General features: G+C 23.6%; 8 protein-coding genes across 8 annotated transcripts; 3 read left to right on the plus strand and 5 right to left on the minus strand.

Moving 5' to 3' along the window:
* Positions 1–201: 201 nt before the first annotated feature.
* Positions 202–1,293, plus strand: PVVCY_0501410 (adenosine deaminase, putative; the record flags this gene model as incomplete). Its single annotated transcript, XM_008627512.1, has 1 exon — positions 202–1,293. The coding sequence occupies one exon, from the start codon at positions 202–204 to the stop codon at positions 1,291–1,293; it is 1,092 nt and encodes a 363-aa protein (XP_008625734.1).
* A 562-nt stretch (positions 1,294–1,855) lies between these two features.
* Positions 1,856–4,475, minus strand: PVVCY_0501420 (conserved Plasmodium protein, unknown function; the record flags this gene model as incomplete). Its single annotated transcript, XM_008627513.2, has 3 exons — positions 1,856–3,973; positions 4,084–4,332; positions 4,413–4,475. 3 exons carry the CDS (start codon positions 4,473–4,475, stop codon positions 1,856–1,858), a joined length of 2,430 nt encoding a protein of 809 aa, XP_008625735.2.
* An 804-nt stretch (positions 4,476–5,279) lies between these two features.
* PVVCY_0501430 (RAP protein, putative) lies at positions 5,280–6,605 on the minus strand (the record flags this gene model as incomplete). Its single annotated transcript, XM_008627514.1, has 1 exon — positions 5,280–6,605. The coding sequence occupies one exon, from the start codon at positions 6,603–6,605 to the stop codon at positions 5,280–5,282; it is 1,326 nt and encodes a 441-aa protein (XP_008625736.1).
* A 3,604-nt stretch (positions 6,606–10,209) lies between these two features.
* PVVCY_0501440 (conserved Plasmodium protein, unknown function) lies at positions 10,210–14,283 on the plus strand (the record flags this gene model as incomplete). The annotated part of the gene is made up of 1 exon (XM_008627515.1): positions 10,210–14,283. The coding sequence occupies one exon, from the start codon at positions 10,210–10,212 to the stop codon at positions 14,281–14,283; it is 4,074 nt and encodes a 1,357-aa protein (XP_008625737.1).
* A 1,227-nt stretch (positions 14,284–15,510) lies between these two features.
* On the plus strand, positions 15,511–16,253 carry PVVCY_0501450 (transcription elongation factor SPT4, putative; the record flags this gene model as incomplete). Its single annotated transcript, XM_008627516.1, has 4 exons — positions 15,511–15,526; positions 15,642–15,693; positions 15,786–15,882; positions 16,023–16,253. The coding sequence occupies 4 exons, from the start codon at positions 15,511–15,513 to the stop codon at positions 16,251–16,253; spliced, it is 396 nt and encodes a 131-aa protein (XP_008625738.1).
* A 445-nt stretch (positions 16,254–16,698) lies between these two features.
* On the minus strand, positions 16,699–20,895 carry PVVCY_0501460 (pre-mRNA-splicing factor ATP-dependent RNA helicase PRP22, putative; the record flags this gene model as incomplete). The annotated part of the gene is made up of 4 exons (XM_037635031.1): positions 16,699–18,141; positions 18,251–18,379; positions 18,717–18,773; positions 18,856–20,895. The coding sequence occupies 4 exons, from the start codon at positions 20,893–20,895 to the stop codon at positions 16,699–16,701; spliced, it is 3,669 nt and encodes a 1,222-aa protein (XP_037490217.1).
* Positions 20,896–21,938: 1,043 nt separating this feature from the next.
* On the minus strand, positions 21,939–23,237 carry PVVCY_0501470 (conserved Plasmodium protein, unknown function; the record flags this gene model as incomplete). Its single annotated transcript, XM_008627518.1, has 1 exon — positions 21,939–23,237. The coding sequence occupies one exon, from the start codon at positions 23,235–23,237 to the stop codon at positions 21,939–21,941; it is 1,299 nt and encodes a 432-aa protein (XP_008625740.1).
* Positions 23,238–24,516: 1,279 nt separating this feature from the next.
* PVVCY_0501480 (conserved Plasmodium protein, unknown function) lies at positions 24,517–27,378 on the minus strand (the record flags this gene model as incomplete). The annotated part of the gene is made up of 1 exon (XM_008627519.1): positions 24,517–27,378. The coding sequence occupies one exon, from the start codon at positions 27,376–27,378 to the stop codon at positions 24,517–24,519; it is 2,862 nt and encodes a 953-aa protein (XP_008625741.1).
* Between the last annotated feature and the right edge of the window lie 299 nt (positions 27,379–27,677).

Here is a 27,677-nt window from a genome sequence, read left to right on the forward strand (position 1 = left end):
TTATTTTATAAATCACCTTTAAATATATTTCCAAAATTTTCAACATTTTCAAAAACTTCAAAATTTTCAAACAAAAATTGTTAAAAAAGCTTATTTAAAATTTTCTACATACACATTAAGTAGTTCTCTTGTAAATTTAAAAAATAAAAATATTTTTTATTTTATTTTATTTTATTTTGTTTCATTTTAAATACATTCATAATGACAACCCTAAGAGATGATATCCAATTCCTTAAAAAGGATGATATAAAAAATATTGATTTAAATGGGATGAGTAAAAAAGAAAGATATGATATATGGAAAAGAATCCCAAAGGTTGAATTACATTGCCATTTAGATTTAACTTTTTCCGGAGAGTTTTTTTTAAAATGGATTCGAAAATATAATTTACAACCCAACATGTCTGATGAAGAAGTCCTTGAACATTATCTATTTACAAAAGAAGGTAGTTCTTTAGCTGAATTTATCAGAAAAGCAATTAGTGTTTCTGATATATATAGAGATTATGAAATTTTAGAAGATTTAGCTAAATCTGCAGTTATAGAAAAATATAAAGAAGGTGTTGTTTTAATGGAGTTCCGTTATTCTCCAACATTTGTTTCATCAATGCATGGATTAGATGTAGAATTGATTCACAAAGCATTTGTTCAAGGTATTAAAAATGCTACAGATATGTTAGATAATAAAATACATGTTGCATTAATATGTATTAGTGACACTGGTCATGCAGCTGCAAGTATTAAACATTCTGGAGACTTTGCAATTAAACATAAACACGATTTTGTTGGATTTGATCATGGTGGTCGTGAAATCGATTTAAAGGATCATAAAGAAGTTTATCATGCTGTAAGGGATCAAGGTTTACATCTAACTGTACATGCAGGAGAAGACGCAACATTACCAAATTTAAATACTTTATATACAGCAATTAATATTTTAAATGTAGAAAGAATTGGTCATGGTATAAGAGTTTCTGAATCACAAGAACTTATCGATTTAGTTAAAAAAAATAATATTTTATTAGAAGTATGCCCTATATCTAACCTTTTATTAAATAATGTTAAATCTATGGATACACATCCCATTAGACAACTTTATGATGCAGGTGTTAAAGTATCTGTAAATTCAGATGATCCTGGAATGTTTTTAACAGATATAAATGATAATTATGATAGATTGTTTGTACATCTAAAATTTACTTTAGAAGAATTTTTGACTATGAACCAATGGGCTCTTGAAAAATCATTTGTTAGTGATGACATTAAAAATAAAATTAAAAGTTTGTACTTTTAATTCAATAAAAGTGTTTGTACTTTTAATTCACTAATAATGCTTGTAAAAATGATAAAGAATACATTGTGTATTGCTAAAATTTTATGTAATTGTATATAACTCCAAGTATTTATTTTCATTTTTATATAACTATATATAATGTGTGGAATAAATAGGAGACTTAATTATGTACTATTTAAAATTCACAATTTCGACCAAAGCATGCTGAACGATTATTTTTTTTATCTAAAGTGTGTTTTGAGTTCGTTTTCAAAGGATTTTAAAAATGGATTGTATTTAAACGTTCCATGCTTTGCTTTGTGTTCTCCATTCTTTGTATTGCTTTTTTTAAAAAAAAAAAAAAAAAAAAAAAACACGTACATGCATAATTGTTCGTGATATTGTAAATTTCGAATATTGTGGATTTTTATTCGAATTTCACACATTTTAAATAACTAATTATAAAACTTTTATTTTTTAAAATACCCTATTGCATATATAATGGGGTACATAATTAGTATAGCTTTAGTTCATCCTTTTTTTATTTTAAGAAAAATAGCTATTTCATGGCTAGTCAAAATTTTTAGACTTTATAGCTTGTTTGAATTTCTTCACGAAAAAAATTGTTAGTTGAATTATTTTCATTTTGTTCTATCGGTTGACTAATTTTTCGTGACTCTTTATGTTTATGTTTGTGAGTGGTATGATGTCTTTTTCTGTTTTCCCTAATCAATTGTCTTAGTTCTTTTCTGTCAAAATCACTATCTCTCATTTTTTTATTTAAGCCACATTTCAAATAATTATATTTATAATGAGAATTGTAATTAATATAAGAATATTTTTTTTGTTTTTTCTTTTTTTTATTTGTTTTCCAATTTTTCATAATTTTAACCAAATTCAATTTATCATTTAAAACATATCGATATAATATAAAAGATAATAAAATAATTAATAGAATAATAATAATATAACATGTGACTAGCCAATTAGTACATCCTTCTTCTGGATATGAATAAACATTATATTTTTTTTCTATAACATTTTCTGATTCAATTTTTTTAGTAAATAATATTTTAGCATCCCAATTAGTAAGATAATGAAGTCTATTTTGAAATAAAGAAAACATTTGATTACCTGAATATATATTTTTTCTATCATTTATTGAAATAGAATTATAATTTTTAAAAGCTAGCTGTATTAATTTATATCCAATAGGAGTTATTTTTTCCAAATTTTCAATGTCTCTCTTATTTATTTTTAATCCAAAACCAAGAGTCCGTCTTTTGAAATAATTATTTGAGTTGCTATACGACTCTCCTAATATTTCGATTAGTTCATTTTGTATTAATTTATGTTCTTTATATTCAAATCCATCTAGCGATTTTGAATAGACAGGTTTTATTAACAGGTTAATAATTTTTTTTTTTATTTCATTAATTTTTGTTTCTTCTAATATTTTTACCATTAAAATTAGTATAACAGTTTGATCGTCTAAAGGGTCAATTTGAACATTGTCTGCAGATTTTTCTTCAAATACATTTTGGACATTCAAATTGCGGATATTTTGTAGATCGTTTTTTAGATCGTTTTTTAGATCATTTTTTTGATAATTTTTTTGATCATTATTTTGATCATTATTTTGATCATTATTTTGATCATTATTTTTTTCAAATTTATTATCCTCGTCATTTTCCATTATTCCATCTTCAAACAGTAGCAAATTATCCACATTATATTTATCTTTATTAAATTCGTCATATGTATATATGTTGCTATCTTTTTCATTAAAGTTATCATTTTGATTGTTTATATAAATAAATTTTTTTAATACTATCGATGTGCTAGAGTAATGACTATTTCCTAAATGAAAATAGGAGTTTAATATTAATTCTAATTCAATAAAATTAAATAAATTTTCTATTTGGGGAAAATTATGACCATGGTTAATTCCAAATTCAATTTGTACTAATAAATTATGACTTGTTAATAAATTAGTACATTTTTTGAAATAAATTTTTGGAAAAAATAATCCAAAATCCTGAACATGCAATAATTTATTATTTTTTTTGTCTAAATATAAATATCCATTAATGGTTACAGTAACTGCTTTTTCTAATTCTATATTTATATCATTATTTTCATTAATTATATAAAGATTATTATTATTTAAATATTTTATATATCTATTTATTCCCTTTTTTATAATTTCAAACATAGATTCATTTATTATATTTTTAAATGTTTCATTTATTTTATTATTTTCTTCTATATTGCTTGTTAATAAATTAATTAAACGACTAGCTTTTTTTATATTCAAAATTATTATTTCGCTTTGTATATTTTTTAAAAGTTCGTCCTTATTTAAAACATTTAAATAAATTCGATATTCTCTTACTAAACCAATGTCATTACTTAAGTTTAATAATTTTAAATTGTCTGTCTTATTACAAATTACAATATTGGAAAATATTTTAAATAAATATTCGGAATGTAGTGCATAATTTATTGCATATATCATACAACTGATGCATGTTATTGGAAGTTTTTTTGAAGGCAATGTTCTAAAAACAGCTAGCGAACATTTTTTCGATGTTAACATATGACAATAATTTTCTTCATTCCAACATTCTTTAGAAATTAAATCCATCCAATTGAAGTATTTAGTATCCCCATCTTGGATATCTCTTCTTATGTTTTGCAGCTGGAAGGGGATAAAATGAGAATTGAATGAACATATGTATATGCATTTCTTTTCATCATAATTTTACACAACGAATGACAAAAAAATATGAACATGCATGTATAAATTACCCCTTGCACTACATTTTTTATATCTTGAATAGAATAGCTGTTTTGTTTTTTTACAACATCTGATTTGGCTAGCTCTTCATTATATAAATAAATAATAGCATCAATAACTTTTTCATATTTTATATTTTGTGTAAAATTTTCCAACAAATATGGAACCTGTAATTGTATTAATAAAAAAAAAGCTAGTCGATTATTCTCATTCAGGTTGTCTATTTTTCTTTGATTATTTTCTTCACTTCTTACATAAATCTGACATAAAAAGTGAAACCATATGAGCATATTATAAGGGTACACACATATATATATTATATATTTTTATTTTCCCATACCAAGATTGGAAAAATAAGAAAATAAAACAAAGTGACATACTTAAGTAAAAAATGTTTTTTCATTCTTTTATTGTTTCAATCATAAGACCAAAGAAGCACATTCATGCTTTTCACCATCTCATAAATAAATGCAAACATAAACACATTTTTACTTATCAATACTAATAATTACATTAATATGAAAAAATAAAACAATTTTTAATATGCCTTATTTTATCAATTAAAATATTATTGACAACATTTTTTAATTTCGTTTTCTCTGTATGTTATATATTATAAAAGACAAATAGTTCATTGTTTTTTTTATTGAACTGCATGCAGAAAAAGTTTATACATTATAAAACATTTTATGCATAGACACATAAATAGGTATTATTATAAAATCAAAATTGAATTTGTATATTAAAAAATATGAGGTTGACATTTTTCACTTATTTTCAAATTCATGTTTCTGATCCATGATGTTCTGGAAATTTTTTTTAATTTTAATTGTATAGGTGTTATTTTTTTAAACTATATTAAAATTGTAAATAAATAAATGAATACACAAAATGAATAGTAGAAAACATAAATTAACAAATAAAGTAGATGCTCTGTAAGAACATGTGCATATACACCATGGTTATATAATTCTCTATTTTAAAAAAGTTAATCGAAAAATGAAATGGTTGTATAAATAATTGTCTTATAAAATAATATTTAAAAATTACAAAAAAAAAGAAGAAATAAGACTGAATTATGATGAGTTAAAAAATGTAAATTTAATTAACGTAGTGAAACATGCTTGAAAAAAATAAAGCGATTTTTTTGTGTAGATCTACATATTTGAAACTATTAAAATATAATTCTTATGTTTGTTTGAGAAAATTATATATTTAGCTCTATTTTTTCTTGGTTTTTATATTTTTCCATTTCTTTATTGGTTTTATACAATTTTAATTCCTTTAATTTTGCGGCAATTTCATCGGGATGTATAACTGGAGTGTGAATTAAATTTTGACCTAGCGGTTCATTGTTTCTTTGTTTTTTTACAAATTCGATTTTTTGAGAAATATTATTTCCCATATTTAGCCAATCAATCCAAACAATTCTTCTAATATTCCATCCTAAATCATATAAAATTCGATGTTGTAATTTGACAGATTCAGTATATTGATTTGTTGCTGTGTAAAAAGATGAAGGTCCATCAACAAACCAACAATTTCTTTTTTCATTTGTTTCTCCAATATCAATAAAATAACAACCCCATAAAAATGTATTTCTATGTCCAATTCCAAGTTTTGCTAAACAATCAGATACTTCCCATTGAAATTCTGATGGTGTTCTAGCACTTTCAGGAATCCTTCTCATGCTTAATCTAACATAAAAACTTTTTACTTTATTTGTTAATGAGTCCCATACATGTGGATATAATACTCGTATGGCAACTGCCGATTTATATGCACTTTTATAATGCTGTGGTCTAGCACATATAAACATATTACTAAAACGTGTTAATATATATTTTTTTACTTCATCATCATATAAATTAATTAATGTAACATCATTTATTACATTTCTAAAATCTTGTGCAAAAATTGTTTCTAATTTATTGATTATATTTTTGTTTATAAAAGTTTTATAATTTTTATCATCAATTCCTAGTTTAGCTATTGAAGTATTTATTTTAATTAAATCTTTTATTCGAATTTCATCAAACTTATTTATAACACATTTACATAACTTTTTTAAAAATTCTTCTTTTCTTATTAACAATCTATTTAATGCCCATGCTACACACATTAATGGATGGCTATAAAAATTATCTAAACTATTTTCTACACTATTTAAAAATATATTATAAAACGGCATATTTAAAAATCCACTTTTTCCCATTCCATAAAATATATAACCAATTTGTTGTGGTGTTAATGTATTAGAAATTTCTAATATTCGTTCACTATATCCTTTCCACAATGCATAATCATGTTTTCTTAGTGTTGCTGCTTTTTGCACACAAGCTGAGATATATTGACCATCCATTAAATTTACCTGACTTGTTAAGCAAACATTCATAGGTAGCCAATATTCTCTAACTCTTTGTTGTGCCCATGAACGAAAGCGCTTATGCATACGCTTTGCTTTATATTTTATCCTACTCTCCCTCCTTATAGCATTTACAATAACACGTTCTCTTGGTCTCAAAAGTCCCATTTTGTGTGACAATATTCTTATTCTCAATTAGAGGAATATATTTTTTTTTTTCACTTTTTAACGTTATATATTTTTTTTTTTAAATGTTTGCCATTGTGGCTAGCTATACTTTATTTAATTTCGCAGTATCACACAAATAAATTGGTTGTTTCAAGAAGTTTGACCTAGTTTACCCGGTAATTTGAGAAATTATAAAAAAAAGAAAAGTAAACAAAAATTCTTTATTTTTACTTTTTTCTTAATATGCCATAATTAAACATATAATTATACAAATATTTTAAATCCTACTAAAAACATTGCATATGTGAATTTTTTTTTTCTACATTTACATTGTAAATATTATGAACGCGTACATATTTTTTAAGTTAATTTTTAAAACATCCCCGTTGTTATATTATTACTTTATTATTATATTTTCAAAATTTTTTAATGAAATTTGTGTAACGAAAAATGCCTATTTAGAATTTAATAGATAAATATTTATAAATATACTAAAACAAAAATATATTTTATTCCATTAGTATGTGTGTTATACTTAAAATATGGCCCACACCAACTATATTAGCATTTCCATATTAATATAGCCATTATATATAATTACATATTTGTATTTCCCTTTTAATTATTCATTTCATTGTTACTTTTAAATAGGAGAAAATTCATATTATGAACATATTATTATTCAACCCTTTAACTTATCAAATATCAAGAGGGTCCCAATTAGTTGGGTTAACAATGGCTGGTTGCTATTTCCAATTTTTTTTTATGACAAGTTAGCAAATATTTACCCAGTATGCATGAATATAAACTCTGATTTATAGTTGTACTTTTACAAAATAGGGAAAAAAAGAATTTTAAAAATATGAAACTAATTACATATCATATTTATTATTATTACTATTACTCATTTCAGTATTTTATTATTATTAATTTAAAATGATCAAATAATTTTTATTAATCATAAATAAACCATTTATTATTTGGTTATGTATATTTTGAACTATTTAAAAGACCATATCTTAAGTATTAAATCTTTACACTTATGTGTGCAAATTATATGTATTTTATTTTTATGTAATTTCATAAATAGAAAAAACCTTTTTAATTGGGCAAATCTATTAATTAATCAATACGCCTAAATGTATTCATAAAATATGTGTGTGAATTAGGTACATTTATTATATAATATTACAATATTATATGGTTCTTTGTATTTTTTTTTATATTTTTGTATCATATATCCGACTAACGTTTATTAATACGCATTGATATATTCATAAAAAAATGAAAAATCATGAGCATATTACCATATATATACTTTTTTCAATTATACTAATCACCAAAATGAGAATAATTAATATTTGAACTGATAATATTGATCTTAGACATATTAAATAATATGATAATGTAAAATACATAATAATTATTATATAAATATAAGAAAATAATTATAAACAAAAATAAAAAATAAATATTTTTTTACTATTCTTCCAATATTATTTTTTATATGGTTGTGAATAATATATAAAATAAGAGGTTTGTTACCGCATGCAATTATTAATAATTTTAATGCTTACTATAATAAAATACTATAGTATCGCTACAAGGTAGTTTGTTATTATTATTCATATTATTATATTATTTTTTAATTAGAAAAAAAAACAACCCGATATAATATTATAGTATGCTTTATTAGCAATATACACACACAATAATGCGTATATATGTTATATATATACTCTTGTAGCAATGTTTACTATTCGAATTATTACATTATATACATATATATATTACTGAAATATTTGTATTATTTTTTATATTATTATTTATTTTATTATGTATTTTTTATAAGTTTATTATTTATATATGTTTATAGTTGTAATAATTTATTTGGTTTTATTAGACAATTTGTTTAGTAATTATTTATTCTAAATTTATTTGTTTATTTGATTATTATTATTTGTTAATTTGTTTATTTGTTTGTTTGTTATTTGTTTATTTATTATTTGTTATTTGTTATTTGTTTATTTGTTATTTGTTATTTGTTTATTTGGTTATTTGTTATTTGGCTGTTTGTTATTTGGCTGTTTGTTATTTGGCTGTTTGTTATTTGTCTATTTGTTATTTGGCTATTTGTTATTTGTCTATTTGTTATTTGGCTGTTTGTTATTTGTTATTTGTTTATTTGGTTATTTGTTATTTGGCTGTTTGTTATTTGGCTGTCTGTTATTTGGCTGTTTGTTATTTGTCTATTTGTTATTTGGCTATTTGTTATTTGTCTATTTGTTATTTGGCTGTTTGTTATTTGTCTATTTGTTATTTGGCTATTTGTTTGTTGTCTCATATTTGTGTTGTAATTATTTTTTAAAGTATCGTTTTATACTTTAAAAAGTAATTATAAAAAATATTCGTTGAAACCTTTTGGCTTCATGTGTTTGTTTTTATTTGTATTTCTTTCTTTTTGAATATTTGTTTGTTTGAATTTGAGTTTGTCGTTTTGGTGATTTGTTATTTGTTTTTTTTTTGCACACATTTGACATCATTTGATTTGTTTGGCGTTTGAGTACATTAACCTTCGTTTTTGTACGTTGTGTTTGTTTATATATGCATGTGTATATGTATGTATGTATGTGTATATGCATATTTTTTTTCTTTTAAATGACATTATTTGGATATACCTCTCTAACTACATTATGTAAAATTTGTGTGTAGAAAAATTGAGGTTAATGTATTTGATTTTGTTTGTCTATTTATTATCCTTTTTATTTGTTTTTTGAAAAAACTGGATAGTTATATATTTTTCTTACTTTAATATTCGATTTGATACATTTTTATATTTGTCGTAATATATATGTACATTTGTTTGTTTTTATATGTGTGTGTTGCGAAAAAAACCTGACTGTTCAGGCAAAAAAAGCAAAAAAAAAAATACATATATATTTTATTTTCCTTTTAATATATTCACAATGATATATTTCTATTATGTATATTATTATATATAATACTATAAATGTGAATATTTATTTTTGTCTTTTTTATTAAAACAATAATATGACCAAATTCATAACAAATCGTGATAAAGTTTATAAAAATAAACAAGCATTGAGTACCTTATATGATAATAACATAAACCTAACTTAATACCATTATATATTTTTTTTTCTACAAATTATTAATTATTTCATTTTATAACATTGAAGACATGCATATATATTTTCTAATAATATGATATGGCTTAATGTCTTAGATTATTTTAATTTTATATTAATAAAATTTATATATCGTGCACATATTTGATTATATTCAAAATATATATTACACACATGCTTATATGAATATATTTAAAGTGTTCGATTAATAATTAAAAAAAAATAGAAAAAAAATATCATAAAATAGGCATATAATAATGAGAAAAATAGAAAACATTAATAATTAAAGGCTATCTACAAAATTAATGTTTTATTACTATATTTATAAAAAATATATTAGACAAATAAGTAGCTTAATAAATATATTCGTCTTAACAGAAAAGTATATTTTATTCTTATAACCCAGACATATTAAACATTACAAAACTGTAAATAAAAAAGAGATCAAAGTCACAATGGCTGAAATAAGCCCCAAACCCGTTTATAGGGGGAAAGGGTTTATTTTGAAATCCGTGAGTAATGAATATTTAGAAAGTAATAAAAATAATGTTGATAATGTAAAAAAACGAAAAAAATATATTTATGTAGATAAAAAAAAGAATATATTTAAAAGATATAATCCAGTAGTTATTCCAATATTAAATAGAAATATAAAAAATTATACAAGAGAAAAAACAAAAAAAAATGAAAAAAACAAAATTCGTGATATTAATATATTTGAAGAAAGTGAATTGAATAGTTTTTTATTAAGAAATCGAGCTTTTCGATTAACATGGATAAAAATTATTAAATTAATAAAAAAAGAAATAGATATACAAATATCAAAAAATTTAAGTGATGTTTTTGAAGACATATATTTATATTCTATGTCCTCTAGTGAATATCTTCCATTGATATTAATGACAGCAGGTACAAATGTTACTGATCATGAAATAGTTATAGATGCTTTGTCATATAAATTAAAACGATGGATACATAAAAAAGGAAGACGAGGAAAAAAAAGAATTCCAAAAAGTTATGCTTCCAAAGGTTTAGTTAAAAAAATTAGATCAGATAATTATCTCGATTCATGTAATACAATTTATGATGATTTCAATAAATCAAATTGCTTGTCTTCTAAATGGGGAAAAGAAGGAAATAATTTAAAAAAAAGAAAAAAAAATAATAATGAAAATGATGACAATGGTTTAGTAAGTGATTCAAGTTATATAATCGATGAAAATCATGATAGTTCATATTATGAGCATACAGATAGTGAAGGTAATTCAAATTGTGGTGATTGTGCCGATTGTGATGTATATGTGTGCTCGTTAAACTCAAGCACATCTAATAATGTTAATTCAGCAATATGCAACATATATAATCAATTATATAAAGAATATAAAATAAGAAAATATTTATCAAAAAATGTAAGTAAAAAAAATGGAAAATATCGACATAAGTGCAACAATAATATAAATAGATTTGAAGAAGAGAATAAAATAAATGGAGATTCATTTTATGAGCAAAATGAAGAACCCTCTTCTAATCCATATTCTAATTATGATGAAAGTGAAATGGATAACGATTATGTAATGAACAGTAAGTTAGTAAGTATTGATAAACTTGTTGAGTTATATAACAATATGACTGAAATGAATAGAAAGTGTGACAATAAAATAAGAAGAAAAGATTTTGGAAAAAATTGCGGAAACAATTTCGAACGGAATGAATCAGATTTATCATGGTTAAATGGTGAAACAAAAGAATCTGACAATGAACTGTTTTTAAAAAAATACAACAATTTCGAATTATATAATATTGAAAATTATTATTTTAATGATGGAAGAAAAAAAGTTCGAGTAATAGTATTGATTCATGATTGTGAATATTTTAATATAAATATATTTAATGGGATTTTAAATATATTGATAAATTTAAGAATAAACAATAAAATATGTTTAAGTGTTATACTTGGGGTATCATCAACTTTTTTTTTTAATAACGTAACAACACCAAGTACCCAAAGTAAATTAAGAATAAAAAATGTGGATATATTGAATAATAAATTGGTTTGTGAAAATATATGTAATAATATATTATTTAAAAATATTCTTCCTTTTGTAATTAATTTTAGAACAATACATACAATTAAATTATTATTATATAAAAACAATCAATCAATTAGCCACCTAATTCATATGCTTTATATATTAACAAAAGATTTTTATGACAACAATTTATTTTCTTTTTTATCACTTCCTATAAGTTATTATTTTAATAATAGTGATAGTAATGAGTTTGAGAGTGATAGTGAAGCTGAGTCAGTTACAGAATATTCACCATATACCTTTGTTAGGACAAAAAATAAAACATTCAATACCTTTATACAATATAATGTTCGAATTTTACATAAAAAAATAATTTCTTTATGTTATTCATCGAATTTATATTATTTTCATCTGTCTTATTTAAAAAAGAAATACTCTAGCATTTTAATCAAAAATTATTATTTAATACATGATGAAGATTCGGATGTACACACTCCAACAATTTCGAGTATAAACTCAGATGAATTTACTTTAAAAAAGAATAAAAAAATAGATTATGAACAAAATGAGGATGACCAATTTGATGTAGTAGACAATTGTACAACCCCAACTAAAGTAAACAATGTTGATAAGAATGAAAAGGAAAAAAATGGAGTGTTTGATCGAAAACTGTATGCATGGAAATTTAAAGCAAACACTATAAATTGGTGGCTAGATCATCCGTTTAGAGATTTAGTCTATTGTTATGAAAATGGCAATTCAGTAAAAAAAGAAAAAAAAACAGTTTTTAATATTGAAGATAAATTATTGTTAGAACCAGGAGAAGATAATGAATTAAAAAATTTAAAAAATCCTGAACATATAAAAGAAATAAATAAATATTTATGTGAAAATTTTATTCCTGAAACTGTTTTAAAATTATTAGAAAGAAAATATGCATTTAATATAGCAATCAATTTTATTAACATCATAATTAAACGTAAACCTGAATATAATAACTCATTAAAAAGGATTGAATATTTTCGTAAATTATTTGACAATTTTGAAAAAGCAAAATGGAATAACAATACAAATATATTATATATAGAAGAATTATATAAAATTGCAGAAAATGATGTAAAAAAATGTATAAACTTTTTAATTGATATTGTTAATCCTTATTATTTTAAAAATCAAGAAATACTTTTAGATATATTAAAAGAATTTAAAAAATATTATATAAAAATATATTCTTTAGTATATAATTTAGAGGATTATTTATATTTACTAAAAGAAAAAATGTATGAAAAAGACAAAGAATATTTAATTAATGATGATTTTTCAAAAAATTTTTCCTATTCAGATTCATTTTCCATTTATTATTCTCTTCTTTATAAATTAGATGACTTAATAGAAATGTTTAGAAAGTTTTTGAAACAAAAAGATAGCGAGGTTAACGTATTTAAAGGTGAAACTTTTCAAACAAATTATCATGATAGTACTAACATGTCTGATGAACAAAGTGAAAATAATGAGGGCGATGAAAAAAAAGCATATAAACGATATTTGACAATACACAATACCACATTAAAGGTAAACAAAATGGAAAGTAGTAACGATCGAATAATTACAGTTGAAGATATATCAGATTCTTTAAATATTTTTATACATGATTATTTATATTTATTATTATTACCACCATTACATTATAATCCTCTTGCATTTGATATAGCAATTCATAAACCAGATAGAGATTTCACAGATATAATGACAAGAAATATAAAAGGAGAATTATTACAAACCCTTTGTTATAACAATCCATATAAAACTGGAAACTTAATGTGTTCATGTTGTTTTTGTAAAGAAAATCCAACAAATGAAAATATGGATAATAATATTACTTGCGATAATAAAATTTATTTAAATCCATATTATGATAATATATCAACTTTAGAAGATTTAGTTAACCTTTATAGAATTTATGAGAGGTGCAACAAAACTATAGACTTATATAATTTATTTATTTTGTTTGTAAATATAAAAGTGGAAAAATTTGAAAATACAATTGAAGGAAATAATGATAATGAACAAATGAGCAAAATATCAAAGACTGGTCAAAATGGATTTTTAGATATTGGAATATTACAAGAATATTATTTAAAATTTGTAATTGTAGTTACAACTTTTTGTTACATTTTTAAAGTATTAAAACAACCTAATGTATCAGCACTTTTAAATTATACTGAAAAAGATGATTACTTATCAAATAATTACGATGAAGATATGACAGAAAATGAAGAAAATGAACAAGACGCTGAGGAACAAATTAAAAAATTCTTAATCGATATTAAAAAATCATTACAAGGATGTACTAGTAAAAAATTACTATTTGGAAAAATGTACTACAATAATACTATTATGTCAAGGGAATTATGTTTACAAAAAATGATGGAATATAATTATGAGTATAAAAGAGAAACTATGTGTGTGAATGACAATTTTAAGCGTCAAAAAAATTGAAAAAAAGTTGAAAAAAAATTGGAAAAACTATTTGGACATCTTTATTTTATCTTCCAAGGATTTATAACCCAGTTTAGGCCTTTATCTATTTTTATTACAAACGAACAAACCGGCATATATATCTATGTCTATATTATGCCTTCATAAAGTTTATTATTTTTTTTTTTATAATTGACAAAAAGGATAGCTAGCTATTATGTATTGATCAAATAGCTATCTAGCGATTATTTTTTTTTTTTTTTTTTTTTGATATATTGTTAATGTAATATTTGAAAACTGAAACGAACAAATTTACTGTTTAAATTAGAAAGTTTTGATCAAATATTGAGTAACTGTATTTTTCAGTGTTTGTCTTAATTTCTCATATTATGTAGAATATTTATTTCAGCACAAAGTATGAACTGGTTTCACTACATTGTCCATTTTGGCGTATGCAGTGAAAATGTGCATGTATAAATATAAGTAATCACCATTTCATGAGTTGTCTCAATAAGTATATATAATATATAATTTATTTTATCATATATTTTTGAACGGAAAATGTGCTACCAACCTTTTACTTTTTTCCAAATATGTTAAAAAAAGGAATACTTACATTATATTATTATTTTATGTACATTCCAATTTTATATAACAATTATGCTACGATAAATATAGCATGAACATGTTCATATTATTATGATAAAAAAAAATATAATGAATTAATTCTACACTTTAATATTAGTATGATGATTAATTTTGTTCAGATAGGGGAGGAATACCTAAATAATTACTACAAACAAAGGTTTATAAAAAAATATATAAATATATAAAATAGTATACTATTCATATATTAATTTTTTAAAAAGAAAATAAACATTTGGGGTTTCAAAGAGTTACATATTATTCAGTGGAATAAAATGGTTTGTTACGTTAACATAATTTTCGTACATATATAGATAGGGTATTTTTTTTTCAAACAAATTATAATATATAAAATAAAATTGATAGAATGTAAGCAAAAAAAAAAAAATAATAATAATAATAACAATACAAATGATTAATTTTTAGGAAAGTTAGGCAACAATTTTAATTATTTAAAAAAAAATTAGGAATATATCATATATTTATATGGATATGTAAATAGAGAAAATGCATTAACATTAATATATTTTATTATTATTATTTTATTTGACCCCACAACTTTTTTTTATTCATTAAAATAAAGAAAAAGTAGAAAAAACAGTTATGGCAACTCCAAAAGGTTAATTATTATTTTTAAAAAAACATAAAAAATGATAAAAGTATTATCATCTTGTTCCATTTTTCCAAAAATTTTAGTATATAAATACAATTTCATAATTAATTTTTTCTTATAGGAAGGAAAAAATCAGACATGAAGAAAATTGATGAGCCATTCGCAGAGCATGGGTATGTTATATCCAGTCTGAGAAGAAAATCAAATTGTCATATCCACACAAATATATGCATATATATATATAATCCTTTTCAAAACTTTATAGGGACTCAACTAAAAAATCGAGAAATATTGCCCAAGATGATAGGGCCTTAAAATTGCGTGCATGTTTATCTTGCCGTTTGTTGCAAACTGAAGCTGAAGTAATTATACATAAATCATAAAAAATATATAACACCCACCATTATTTATGCTTCTTTATTACATTAAAAAATGATTGTCAACTTATTGTCATGCATATATTTCAACATACTTCATATTGTTTTATATCATTTTTTTATAGTTTTATCAAAACGGATGTAGTAATTGTAAATTTTTGCAAATGACAGGGGACAGACATAGGATACAAGATTGTACAACAGAAAATTTTAGTGGGTTTATAGCGATAACTACTCCTACAAAATCATGGATAGCTCAATATAATGACCTTAGCAAATATAATCCGGGTTTTTATGCCTTACAGGTTGTAGGAGAATTACCTGAATCGATAAGAGACTTAAAGTCGAACTATTAATTTGATAAAAAAAAAATGGCTAGCTAATTTACATATTATTATAATTTTTTATGACCAATTAATAATTTTTTAGTAAATTTTTAAATGTTTTTAGTTATTTTTTTATTTCATTATTTATATGCATATTATTAAGATGACTGTTTGATGAGTCTCTTTTAAACACATTTTTCGCAAATACTTAAAAAAAATTACAATTTTTAACGATATGTTTAAAATATTATCAAAAAGAGTTTATAAGTGTAATAAAAAGACAATAATTTTTTACATTACCAAAAAAAAAAAAAAATAACACAGAAAATTAAAATAAATGAATAGCATTTATATTTAATAAATGGCTAAAAAGTGTGAGAGCACTAGGAATCTAACTCAGTATATTTCCCAGTAAAATTTTAAGCAAATTTTTGAGCAAAGTTTTAGGCAAAATTTTGTAACAAAATAAAGGAGCCTACCCTTTTCTTCTAGACAATCGCCAAGCATTGGGTTCTTCATAGTAATTATGTAGGGGCTCGATTTTTTCTCTAAGTTTAATCTTTGATATTTTTTTTTCATCGGCTGGTATAAATAAGTTAGGAGCTAATTGTATTAGCCATTGGGGTTGAATTATTGTACAATCTCTTATATATTCTTTATTAGTTAAAACGAGTTCATGATATACAACAAATAATGGATTCTTACTAAAAAGAGTTGAAGATGGATGTATAAAAACTTGTTGGTTTGTTAATAAAGTTGTATATCCTTGTTGACTATCTCTTTTACATACATGATTAAAATATCCTGAACAAATACTTTTACATATATTAACATAATTAGTAGAATTACTAATACCATCTTCTCTTTTTTTAACTTGATAATTATATTTTTCAAAAATTGATAATAATTGTTTTCGAACATCTTGAGCTCTTTTTAATGCTCTTGATTGAATAAAATTTTCATGACACCAATAATTTGAAAAACTATTTTCTTTCCATTTATTATAAATATTTAAATATGTAATTAAATCTCCTTGTGGCATTACAAATTTATTTTTTTTTTTATCTGCTAATAAAATTTTATTTTGAGGTCTATAAAAAATATTCTGAACACTGATCATACTAACGATAGTACATATATCATCAGTACAATTAAAATTAATTGAAGTTAATAATATCTTAGATAAATTAGGTTCCATAGGAAAATTTGACATTTTTTTTCCTAACTTAGTTAAATAGCCATTATCATCTAATGCCCCTAAATAATATAAACTTTCTAATGAGTGTATAAGAGTTTCAATAGATGGTGAATCCATAAAATCAAAGTGTAAAAAATCATTAACCCCTAATGCTTTTAATAATAATACTATACTTCCTAAGTTTATTCTCTGTATTTCTGGTACGCTAGTTTCTGCCATTTCATTCTTATATGCCTCTTCAGTATATAACCTATAGCATTTACCAGGCCCAGTTCTACCTGCTCTACCTGCTCTTTGTTTAGCATTTGCTTTAGATATAGGGGCTATTATTAATGAATCCATATCTCTTTTTGAATCATATTTTTTTATTTTACAAAATCCAGGATCTATTACAAAAAATATACCATCTATTGTTAAACTAGCTTCTGCTATGTTTGTTGCTAATATACATTTTCTACATCCTGGGGGTGCAGGCTCAAATATTATACTTTGCATTTCTGATGGCAGTGATGAATATATAGGTAATATAATTAAAGGAGGGGGAGACATACTCTCTAATTTTTTCATACGTTCATGTAATATTTCACAAGCTGTATTAATTTCTTCCTGCCCTGTTAAAAATACTAAAATATCGCCAGGATGCTCATTTAGGTGAATGTTTAAAACTGTGATAAGGCACGCCTCTACATAATCACTTTCCGGTTCCTTCGAGTGAAGAATCTAAAAAATTTAAAAAGTAAAAGTGCGTTAGCTCATCATGCAATTTATAATCAATATGCTATTCGATTTTTTTTTTCAAAATGTTTCAAAAATTTTCATCCCTTCCTACCTCGACTGGGAATATTTTTCCTGGGATTGTGAAAATCGGGGAATTGAAAAAGTAAGTAGAAAACTTTTCTGCATCTAAAGTAGCAGACGTGACGATGAGCTTAAAATCGGATCTCTTCTTAACAACATCCTAATTCAAAAAATTAAGTATGTAATATATGATTGTGATTGTAAATATGGCTATACTAAATAGTAGAATATTTTCAAATTTATGCTCGTGTTATTCCCTTGTAATGGATATTTTACTCCAACATGTTAATGCACCGACAAGGTGACCATATGTCTTCGTTTTAAAGGGAAGTACTTATTTTTAGCCACATACCTGTCGACAATTCTTATCTTATTTTTAAATGAATTGTCGTCAATAGAGAGGCTATGCAAGTACAACAAGAGAGAAGAATGTACTCTCTCTATGTTTTTTTTTTTTTTATATTTTTTTATTTTATTTTATATTTTTTAAGGCATACCTTTAGAAGGCAAAAAAGGATATCCGTTGAGATTGTCCTTTCGTGGGCTTCGTCAAGCTGAGAAAAAAAAGAAAAACAAATGAAGCAAAAAAAAAACATAAAATGTAAAAAATCATGAGGAAAAGGAATAGTGTCTTACTATTATGAAGGAATATTTGGATAGCATGGTATCGCTTAGGGCTTCTCTTAAAAGCATACCATCTGTTAGATATTTAATTATTGTATCATTGGAAGTACAATCATCAAAACGTATAGAATATCCAACTTCTTGTCCCAATATACAACCAAATTCTTCACTAACTCTTTTTGCAATTGACATAGCAGCAACTCTTCTTGGTTGTGTACATCCTACAATTCCAAGTTCTGTATATTTAGCTTCATGTAAATATTGAGGTATTTGTGTCGTTTTACCACTACCTGTTTCACCAATAACTATAAGTACATTATTTTTTTTTATAGCTTTCATTAAATCAATTTTTAAATTATAAATAGGTAATTTTTCTCTTTGTTCATTTAAAGGTAATGAATTTTTCATACCTATAGATATATTATTATTTATATAATTTTTTTTCCAATCTGGTAGATCATAACTTTTTCCAACATTTTTTAATGCTTCTGCTATTGTTCTTTCTCCTAGATTAGGTTTAGGATCTTCCCAAGGTCTACTAATATCTTTAGGTATAGAATCAAATAATGCATTTTGTTCATTTTTTTTTTCTTCTTTTCTTTCTTTTGTTAATGCAGATGTTGTTGTTATAGCTCTAGCTAATGATCCTTCAGCATTTACAATAATTTGGATAGGTGATAAATTTGCACCTGCTTTTGTAGTTTGTCCTTTTAAAAAATTTGGCTCTCTTTCATTAACTTCGATTTCAATCATCTCTTCTTCATCATCTATTTTTTCTTCATACTTTAAATTTTTATATTCATTTTTTATATTCTCATCATATATTATGCCGCTTTTTATTAATTGTTGTATTTCCCATTTTGAATAATCACTTTTCATTTTTATAACACTTTCATATTTGATTGTTTCATTTGGATCATCAAAGTATTTAGAATATTTATCATTATTATGTTTATTTTTTTTATATTTAAATTCATCTTCTATATTGTCAAAAAAAGAAGTTTCATTTTTGTTGAAATCATTTTCTTTATAATTATCATCAACTAAATTTTTTCCAGTTTTTTGATCAACTTCAGACATATTTAAACTAATCTTCTCACCAAATATTCCTTTTATTTTGACTTTAACAATCATATTTCTTTTATAATTTTCATTTAAATTTATTTTTTTATTATTTTTTTCAACATCTGTTATATGTACTAACCCCTCTTTATATCCTTCCCTAGTTTTAAAAGAAACAAACATCCCAAAGTCAGTAATTTTTTTAATACTCCCGCTAAATATGTTACCTACTTTTAGTGCCCGGTAATCTGGTTCACTACTGTCATCACGCTTTGATCTTTTTCCATCGTCATACTTTGATCTTTTTCCATCGTCATACTTTGATCTTTTTCCATCGTCATACTTTGATCTTTTTCCATCGTCATACTTTGATCTTTTTCCATCGTCATACTTTGACCTTTTTCCATCGTCATACTTTGATCTTTTTCCATCGTCATACTTTGATCTTTTTCTACCTCGGTCATCATCTGAAGAATAGTCTTTGTGTCTGTTCTTTTTTGATGTATCATTTTCATCTGTTTCTTTTTTTCTATGACTAGAATGTCGATGAGATTTATGTTCTGTTTTTTTATCATATGAGTTGTGTTTGTCTTTTTCTTCTTCACTACTATGATCAGTAAGATCAGGTAAATTGGTACTATTTTTAATTGATAGGCATCCAAACTTTTTCATTTTTTCATTTTTTTTTTCAATCTCTTGAATCTCTTTTGAAACATTATTATTACTTACATCCTTCTCGTTTTCTCCAACCTTTTCATTATCATTTGTTTCATTTTTTGATTTTTTAATTAAATTATAAATACTTTTAAGTACTGATTGCTCGATTTCTCCTCCATTTTCAAATACTTCCTTACAAAATTCTTCTAAGCATGTAGATTTTTCACATAAAAAAATAATAAACTCTGTTAAGTTTTCATCTTCAATTCCTAAATGGTCATATAATTTTTCATTTATTTTTTGAATTAAGTTTATTTTCTTTAACCCATCCATTAATCTTTTTAGTAAAGTAATTCAAAATGTTCATAACTTTTTGTAAATTATTTTATGCGTAAATAAAATAATACATACTCATTAGTAAGATTCTTTCATGTCCCTATTTTGGTTCCTTCCTTATCATTGTACCTTTGTTTGAAAATGCTAAGAAATAATTCACCGTAACTTTTTACAAGCACAAGAAATGGCTTAATTTTTACAAGGCACAAGAAATGGCTTAATTTTTACAGGCATAAAAAATGGAATATATACTCATATTTTAGCTGTAACTATTTAAGTAAATTATTTATATTCACCTTTTTTATGTTTAGGAAAGTTGATAATTATTGGATTTAAAAAATAAATAAACGCTTCATATATGTATGGTATGTTTTCACCCTTAGCATAAATAGCCAAATTATATATTAAAAAAAAAGTAATATATAATAGCAATATATTTTTTCGACTATTTCGTAAATTACATAATTAATGAAACATTTTTACAAAAAAATAAGTTGTTTATTTTCAAAAATATAGAAAATGAAAAAAAAACTACTATAGTTGGTCTACAATTTATTTTTTTTAAAAAAAAATGGAAAAAAAAAAAAAAAAAAAAAAAATATACCTTGGATATGATATAATTAAAGATTATTTAATTTGAAAATATTTTGTTAATTCATTGTTCAAGTAGGAAAAATAAGGAAAAAAAATTACACAAATAAATAATATAAAAATATGAATTGCCATTTTTTTAAACATTCACTACTCACCATTTAAAATAAAATATTTTGAACTTTTTATTTTATGGTACTTATCTTTACCCCCATTCTCCCATTTTTCATGGCACTCCCTCTAAAGTCAAGCATGCATACCGACATTAATGGGGATACGGCATGGTCATGTTGATAGGAGGGGGTGATGACCCTTCCAGAGCAGTCTGACTTTTCCTATAGGATGATAATATTTTTTGAAAATTTTCAAACAAATTTCTAACAAAATAGTGAGACTATTTTATGATTATAAGTGATGGGTTAGTAGTATTATTGTTTAACTGTTTTAGATTAAAACATGTGTTGTTTTTGAGAACCATATGGATTATTTACATCAAAGCTCATGTGTGAGTAACCTCTTTGATTAGGCATACCTCGCATGTCTTGCATATTTCTATTTGGAAAATTCATCATCCCTAAATTTCCCATAGAAGGAGATCCTGAATAGGAAAATTGTCTTGACATTTGTGGTGAAAACATCGGATTCAAATTTTGATGAGGCATCATCATGCTCATATTATTCACATTACTCATACTTGATGGCATGTTATTCATGCCTGATGACATGTTCCTCATGTCTGATGGCATATTTCTAAATCCTGGATAACCTCCAACATTACTTCCCATCATATTCATTCCCATAGGATTATTCATACTCATTTTATTAGCATTGTATTGCATAAAGTTGGGAGGACAATTATCCATTCCCTTTCCAAATTGCATCATGTTTGTATAACTAGCACTTCGTGGCATCATCATACTGTTCTGTTGCTCATATAATGGTTGATAAGACATACCCTTCCCTTCTCCAAACATCATATTTCTATTATTTCCATGATTAAGATATGATTTTTTTTGTGAATTTTTATTTGACAAATCCAATAATAATAAGGCAATAAAACATAAACCATATATACATGTTGTTATCATGAAAATATAAAAACTGTATGAACATTTTGGAAATGGAAATTGTTGAGATTTTGTAACTAAGTTCCATGATAAGTCTGTTTCGTAATACCAATATGTTCCTACTCCTCCATTAATTATAAAAGATAACATAAAACAACCCATAGATATTAAAATATTTTTTGTAAATAATATATTCCATCCTACACACATAACTATAAGAGAACATGCTAAAACAATACCACACAACAAAACTAATGAAACAAATGATACTCTTTCATATGCTTCTATACGTTTTATTATTGAATTTCTACATGGTTCTTGACATGCAGATGTCCATAATGATAATGATCCACTAGATTCACTATTTCTTCCTACTTGTATTCCTTCACTACCTTTGCTTCTCATATTTTGAACTCGTTGAGTCCATGTTTCAACATGTCTATCATCATATATTACTTTATATAATCCATAATAAGTATAATCAACATATAAAGAATGTTCACTACCTCTAAACATGTATTTATATTCTATTGGCTCTCCTTCTCTCCAACTTGTCATAACGGTTGTTAAAATTTGGGGTATTGCACTTATAAAACCTACAGCCATTATTAAATTCAAAACCCGTATTGCATTTTTTGACATTGGTGGCACTATCGCCTTTCCTTTTTTTACTTTTGGCATTTTGTCTATTTTACTTGTGTCACTATAAATGCCTTATAAATTATTTTCTTAAAATTAATAAAAAAATGATGACGCAAAAATAATGTTGCCCAAATAACATAACATAAGTATGCGACACTATGCATACGTTTTATTGCGCAATATTATTTTAGTTATGAAAAATATTCGCAATTTATTTTTTTCTCCATAAATATAGTAAACAAATATAAAAAAAAAATTATTTTTACATTATTTTGTAAAAAAATTGTAAAAAATATATTATATATTGTTGCTTTTTTAAATACTGAACAAAAAGCAACATTTTCTACATTTTCCATTTCTGTCTTTTAAAGTAATATATATTTAGATCGTTTTTTGGTTGCCGTTTTATTTTCCATTATTTTTTTTTTGTCATTTTTTTTCCTTAAAAATGGATAAATAAATACGCACACATATATATGTGTTGAATTCACACCTTTTATAAGAATATATAGACATATTTTGGGGGCATTGTAAAGTTTTTTTTATTTTTTTTATATTTATAAAATTAAATTATTTAAATATATATGAAAAAAATTATTTTATAATGAGTTAATTTATTTTGAACAAGATAAATATATACATGCACACACCAAAAAAAAATAAAATATAGGAAGTATTACACAATATTTATCTATGTTTCCTTATATGGTTGTTTTTATAAAAGTAATAAAAAACAAACAAAATTATACCGAAACATTTTTAACAACCCTTGTATATATTTTATTATTATGTCAGTTGATATAGATTGGAGAAAAAATTATTATAATAATGAGGCATAAAAATAATGAACCAATATATATAAATAAATAATATACATTTTCTATGTCTTTTTTTTTCTTCCCAGAGCTATTTTTTTTAATTATATATGCATGCAATATGATGCAACATATTTATCTCCTTATATATATATCTGCTAAGAAATTCGTATCCTTAAAAATATATACCTACAACCATAAATATGTGTACTCCCTTCCTATAAATATATTATCTTTATAAATGGTCTACATTTTCTATTATAATCTGCATATAAATTGGAAAAAGTGAGTACCAGTTTTAATCCATTTTATGCTTGCCAAAAAAAAGTTTATTTTTTTGTTTTTATTTGAATTATGACAAATAAATTGGCATTGGTTATACAAAAAACGAAAAAATTAAATAAAAAGAAAAAAAAAAGAAAAAAAAGGAAAAAAAAAAAGGAAAAAAAAAAGAAAAAAAAAAAAAATATGCACATTTTTTATAGATGCAAAAATGTGCAAGGTCAATATTTAACACCCCTTCTACTGGCTAATAAGGATTGAACTCGTTCTCTTGCGCTTTTAAAAGTAGACTTATAATCAAATGAAACATTCCATTTCTTTTTTTTTTTTATTCTTCTCATGTCATCATCCATTTCATATGACAAATCAAATTTTGTATTATTATAATAATTATTTTTATAACTTTGATTCTGATCAGGAAAGATATGATCATTAGTATTATTTGGGTTCGTTATATTCACATTATTATTTTGTAAATCATTTTTATTTATATTATTATCTTCTATTTTGTTGGCAATACCTTCTTGCCCTTGATTATTATTATTATTTCCATTCATATTATAAAAATTAGTGTTATTTGTATAGTCTTGATTTCCTTGTCTTGTATAATTGTTGTTATTCATATCATTTATATGGGGTAAGGATTTTGTAACTATCGAAGAATATGACATATATGCTTCCTTCGAGCTATCTTTACAATTATTTGAAAAAATGTTTGAGTGTAAATTATTAGCATTATTGCCATTATAATTTGTGAGGTTACCAATTCCATATGTTTCATTATTATGGGAAATAGTAATACCTTCACCATTATTATATTTATTTATTTGATTATTTGTTTGAGAATAATAAGCTCTGTTATTTATTCCAACGCCATCAATCGGTGTATGCATAAGTGCATTATTTGGCTGATTGTTTTGAGCGGGATATTCAACAATATTAGCTTCACTATAATTTGAAATATTATTTAATTTTAACTGATGTAATTCTAAATTATAATTCATATTATTCTTTTCTTTATAGGTTGGGACATTATTATTGTTAAATATATTTTTTTCTGAATGTTCATAATTTCCATTTTGATTAACATTATTAATACCATTTTGAAACTTATTTTCTGAACGGTTAATGTGATTATTTTCAATAGGAGGATTACGGTTTGGGTCGTTATAACCTACTGCCGAACTTAGTGCACTATTCATATAATCACTTAGCATGTTTCTTTTATTTTCACCTCTATTATAATAATAATCATTAATACTATCATCATTATTATTATTATTACTGTTAATACAGTTGTCATTAAATTTGTTATCGCTTATGTGGCTATTATTAATATTCTGACTGGTCAGGTCGCCATTAACGCCATTATTAATATGATTCAATGATTTGGATATCGTATCAGACGTACATTGATTGAAATTTTCAGCAAAAGTGCTAATTTTATTATCAGGCAATTTTATTCTAATGCTAGTATTTATTGTTTTATTGTCATAATAACTATTTTTGATATTTTTTGATAATTCAAATTGATTTTTATGGCCATAATTATTTCCATTATTATAGCTGTTATTATTAATAATGTTATTTTTGCCTGACCATGGAATATTATTTTTATTTTTTATATCATTTTTGGCTAGTTGGTGATAATTGTGATTTGGTATATTTTTTTTTTGCATTTTATCATTTTGAGTATTATTTAAATTATTTTTATTGTAAAAAATTTTAAAATTGGAAGGATTATTATTGTTTTCATTATTATAAGTAGTACCATTACTATTATATGGAATATTATTTTTTGAATTTGAAAAAATATTTTTTTTATTATATTTATTATTGCCATCAATATGCATAGTAGCTATTGTATTACCAGAAATACTACTAGCATCACTATTAGCAATTCCATAATAATTATCTCCCCATTTATCATATTTTCCTCCTTTCTTTTTATTAATATAATATTTTTTAGTTTTAGATGATATTTTTTTCTTTTTCTTTTGTTTTTTATAGTCTCTATTTTTTACACTATCAATAAAAACATTTTTGCCATTTCGATCTTTTAAGCCATACCACATATCACAAGGATTATCACACATATTTATACTAACTTTATTTTTTTTATTGATAAATACTCTAGTGGATTCATCACTAAATACTGAAATATTATCATTATTAATAGTTTTATATGTATCAACATTATGAATAATATATTCATTATAATTTCCACTTTCACTACTAGCCTCTTTAGTGTATTTATAGCTATTGTCGACATTATTACAATCGTTATCTTTTTTATCTGGTGAAATATAATTATCATTTATATTATTATCAAAATTATTTTCTTGATAATGTTCATTATTAACCCAATTATTTTTCCTCCTTTTTGTAACATTTTCTTTTTTTTCTTCGATTTTTTTTTTAACATAAATTAAAAAATCATTAGTATTATTATTATTATTATCACAAGTTCCATCATTTTCTTCATCCATATCTTTATTTCGTTTATCTAAATCTTCAAGTAATTCTTTTGTTAATCTAAAGTTGTCATCACTATTGGTTGGTGAGCTTAAAGAATTTATATTGGCATTATTATTATTACTATCATAATATGCTCTTTGTTCATTTTTAATAAATGCAGCAATATTACGATTATATTTACTAAAATTATTCACATTATTTTTATTACGTGAATAATGGTGATGCTTATTAATTTCGGAATTATTTAGACCTTCACAATTTTCATTATTATTATTATCAAAAAATATATTATTTTTTATATTTTTAAAATTTATTTTTTTTTGTTTATTATCACGTACAGGATAATAATTACTTTTTTCATTATCGGTAAACTGATTTTTTTCTTTTTTATAAATTTCACGTTTTTTATTTTGATTATAATAACCTGGGCCGGCTTGATAATTTTTTTTTCTCGATCTTTTCCCATTACAATTTTTTTCATTTTTCCATTCATAATTTTTAGATTTTTCATTTTTATTTTGGGATGCATCCTCATAATAAAATGTATAATTAGTACTTGTTACAGTTGTCTTGTAGTAACTTACATGGTTATCGCTGTTCTCCATTTTATCATCTCTACACTATCATAGAAATCTGAACAATTCAGAAAATGTATAAAAATATGTGTAAAAGTACATAATAGCACAAGTAACGTAGACAATATACATGAAAAATATCGCTATGCATCCTCAAAAAAGGCAAGCACATACACATGCCCATGCACACTACATACAGAATAATAAACATCCATTATGTGCAAAACTAACATAATCACTAAATAATAAACTAAAAAATTGCACAAAAAAAAGATTATGTATAACGACACATTTTAAGTGAAAAAACAAATGGTGATATACATAAGCAT

The sequence above is a fragment of the Plasmodium vinckei genome, assembly GCF_900681995.1.
Source record: "Plasmodium vinckei vinckei genome assembly, chromosome: PVVCY_05".
NCBI lineage: Eukaryota > Apicomplexa > Aconoidasida > Haemosporida > Plasmodiidae > Plasmodium > Plasmodium vinckei.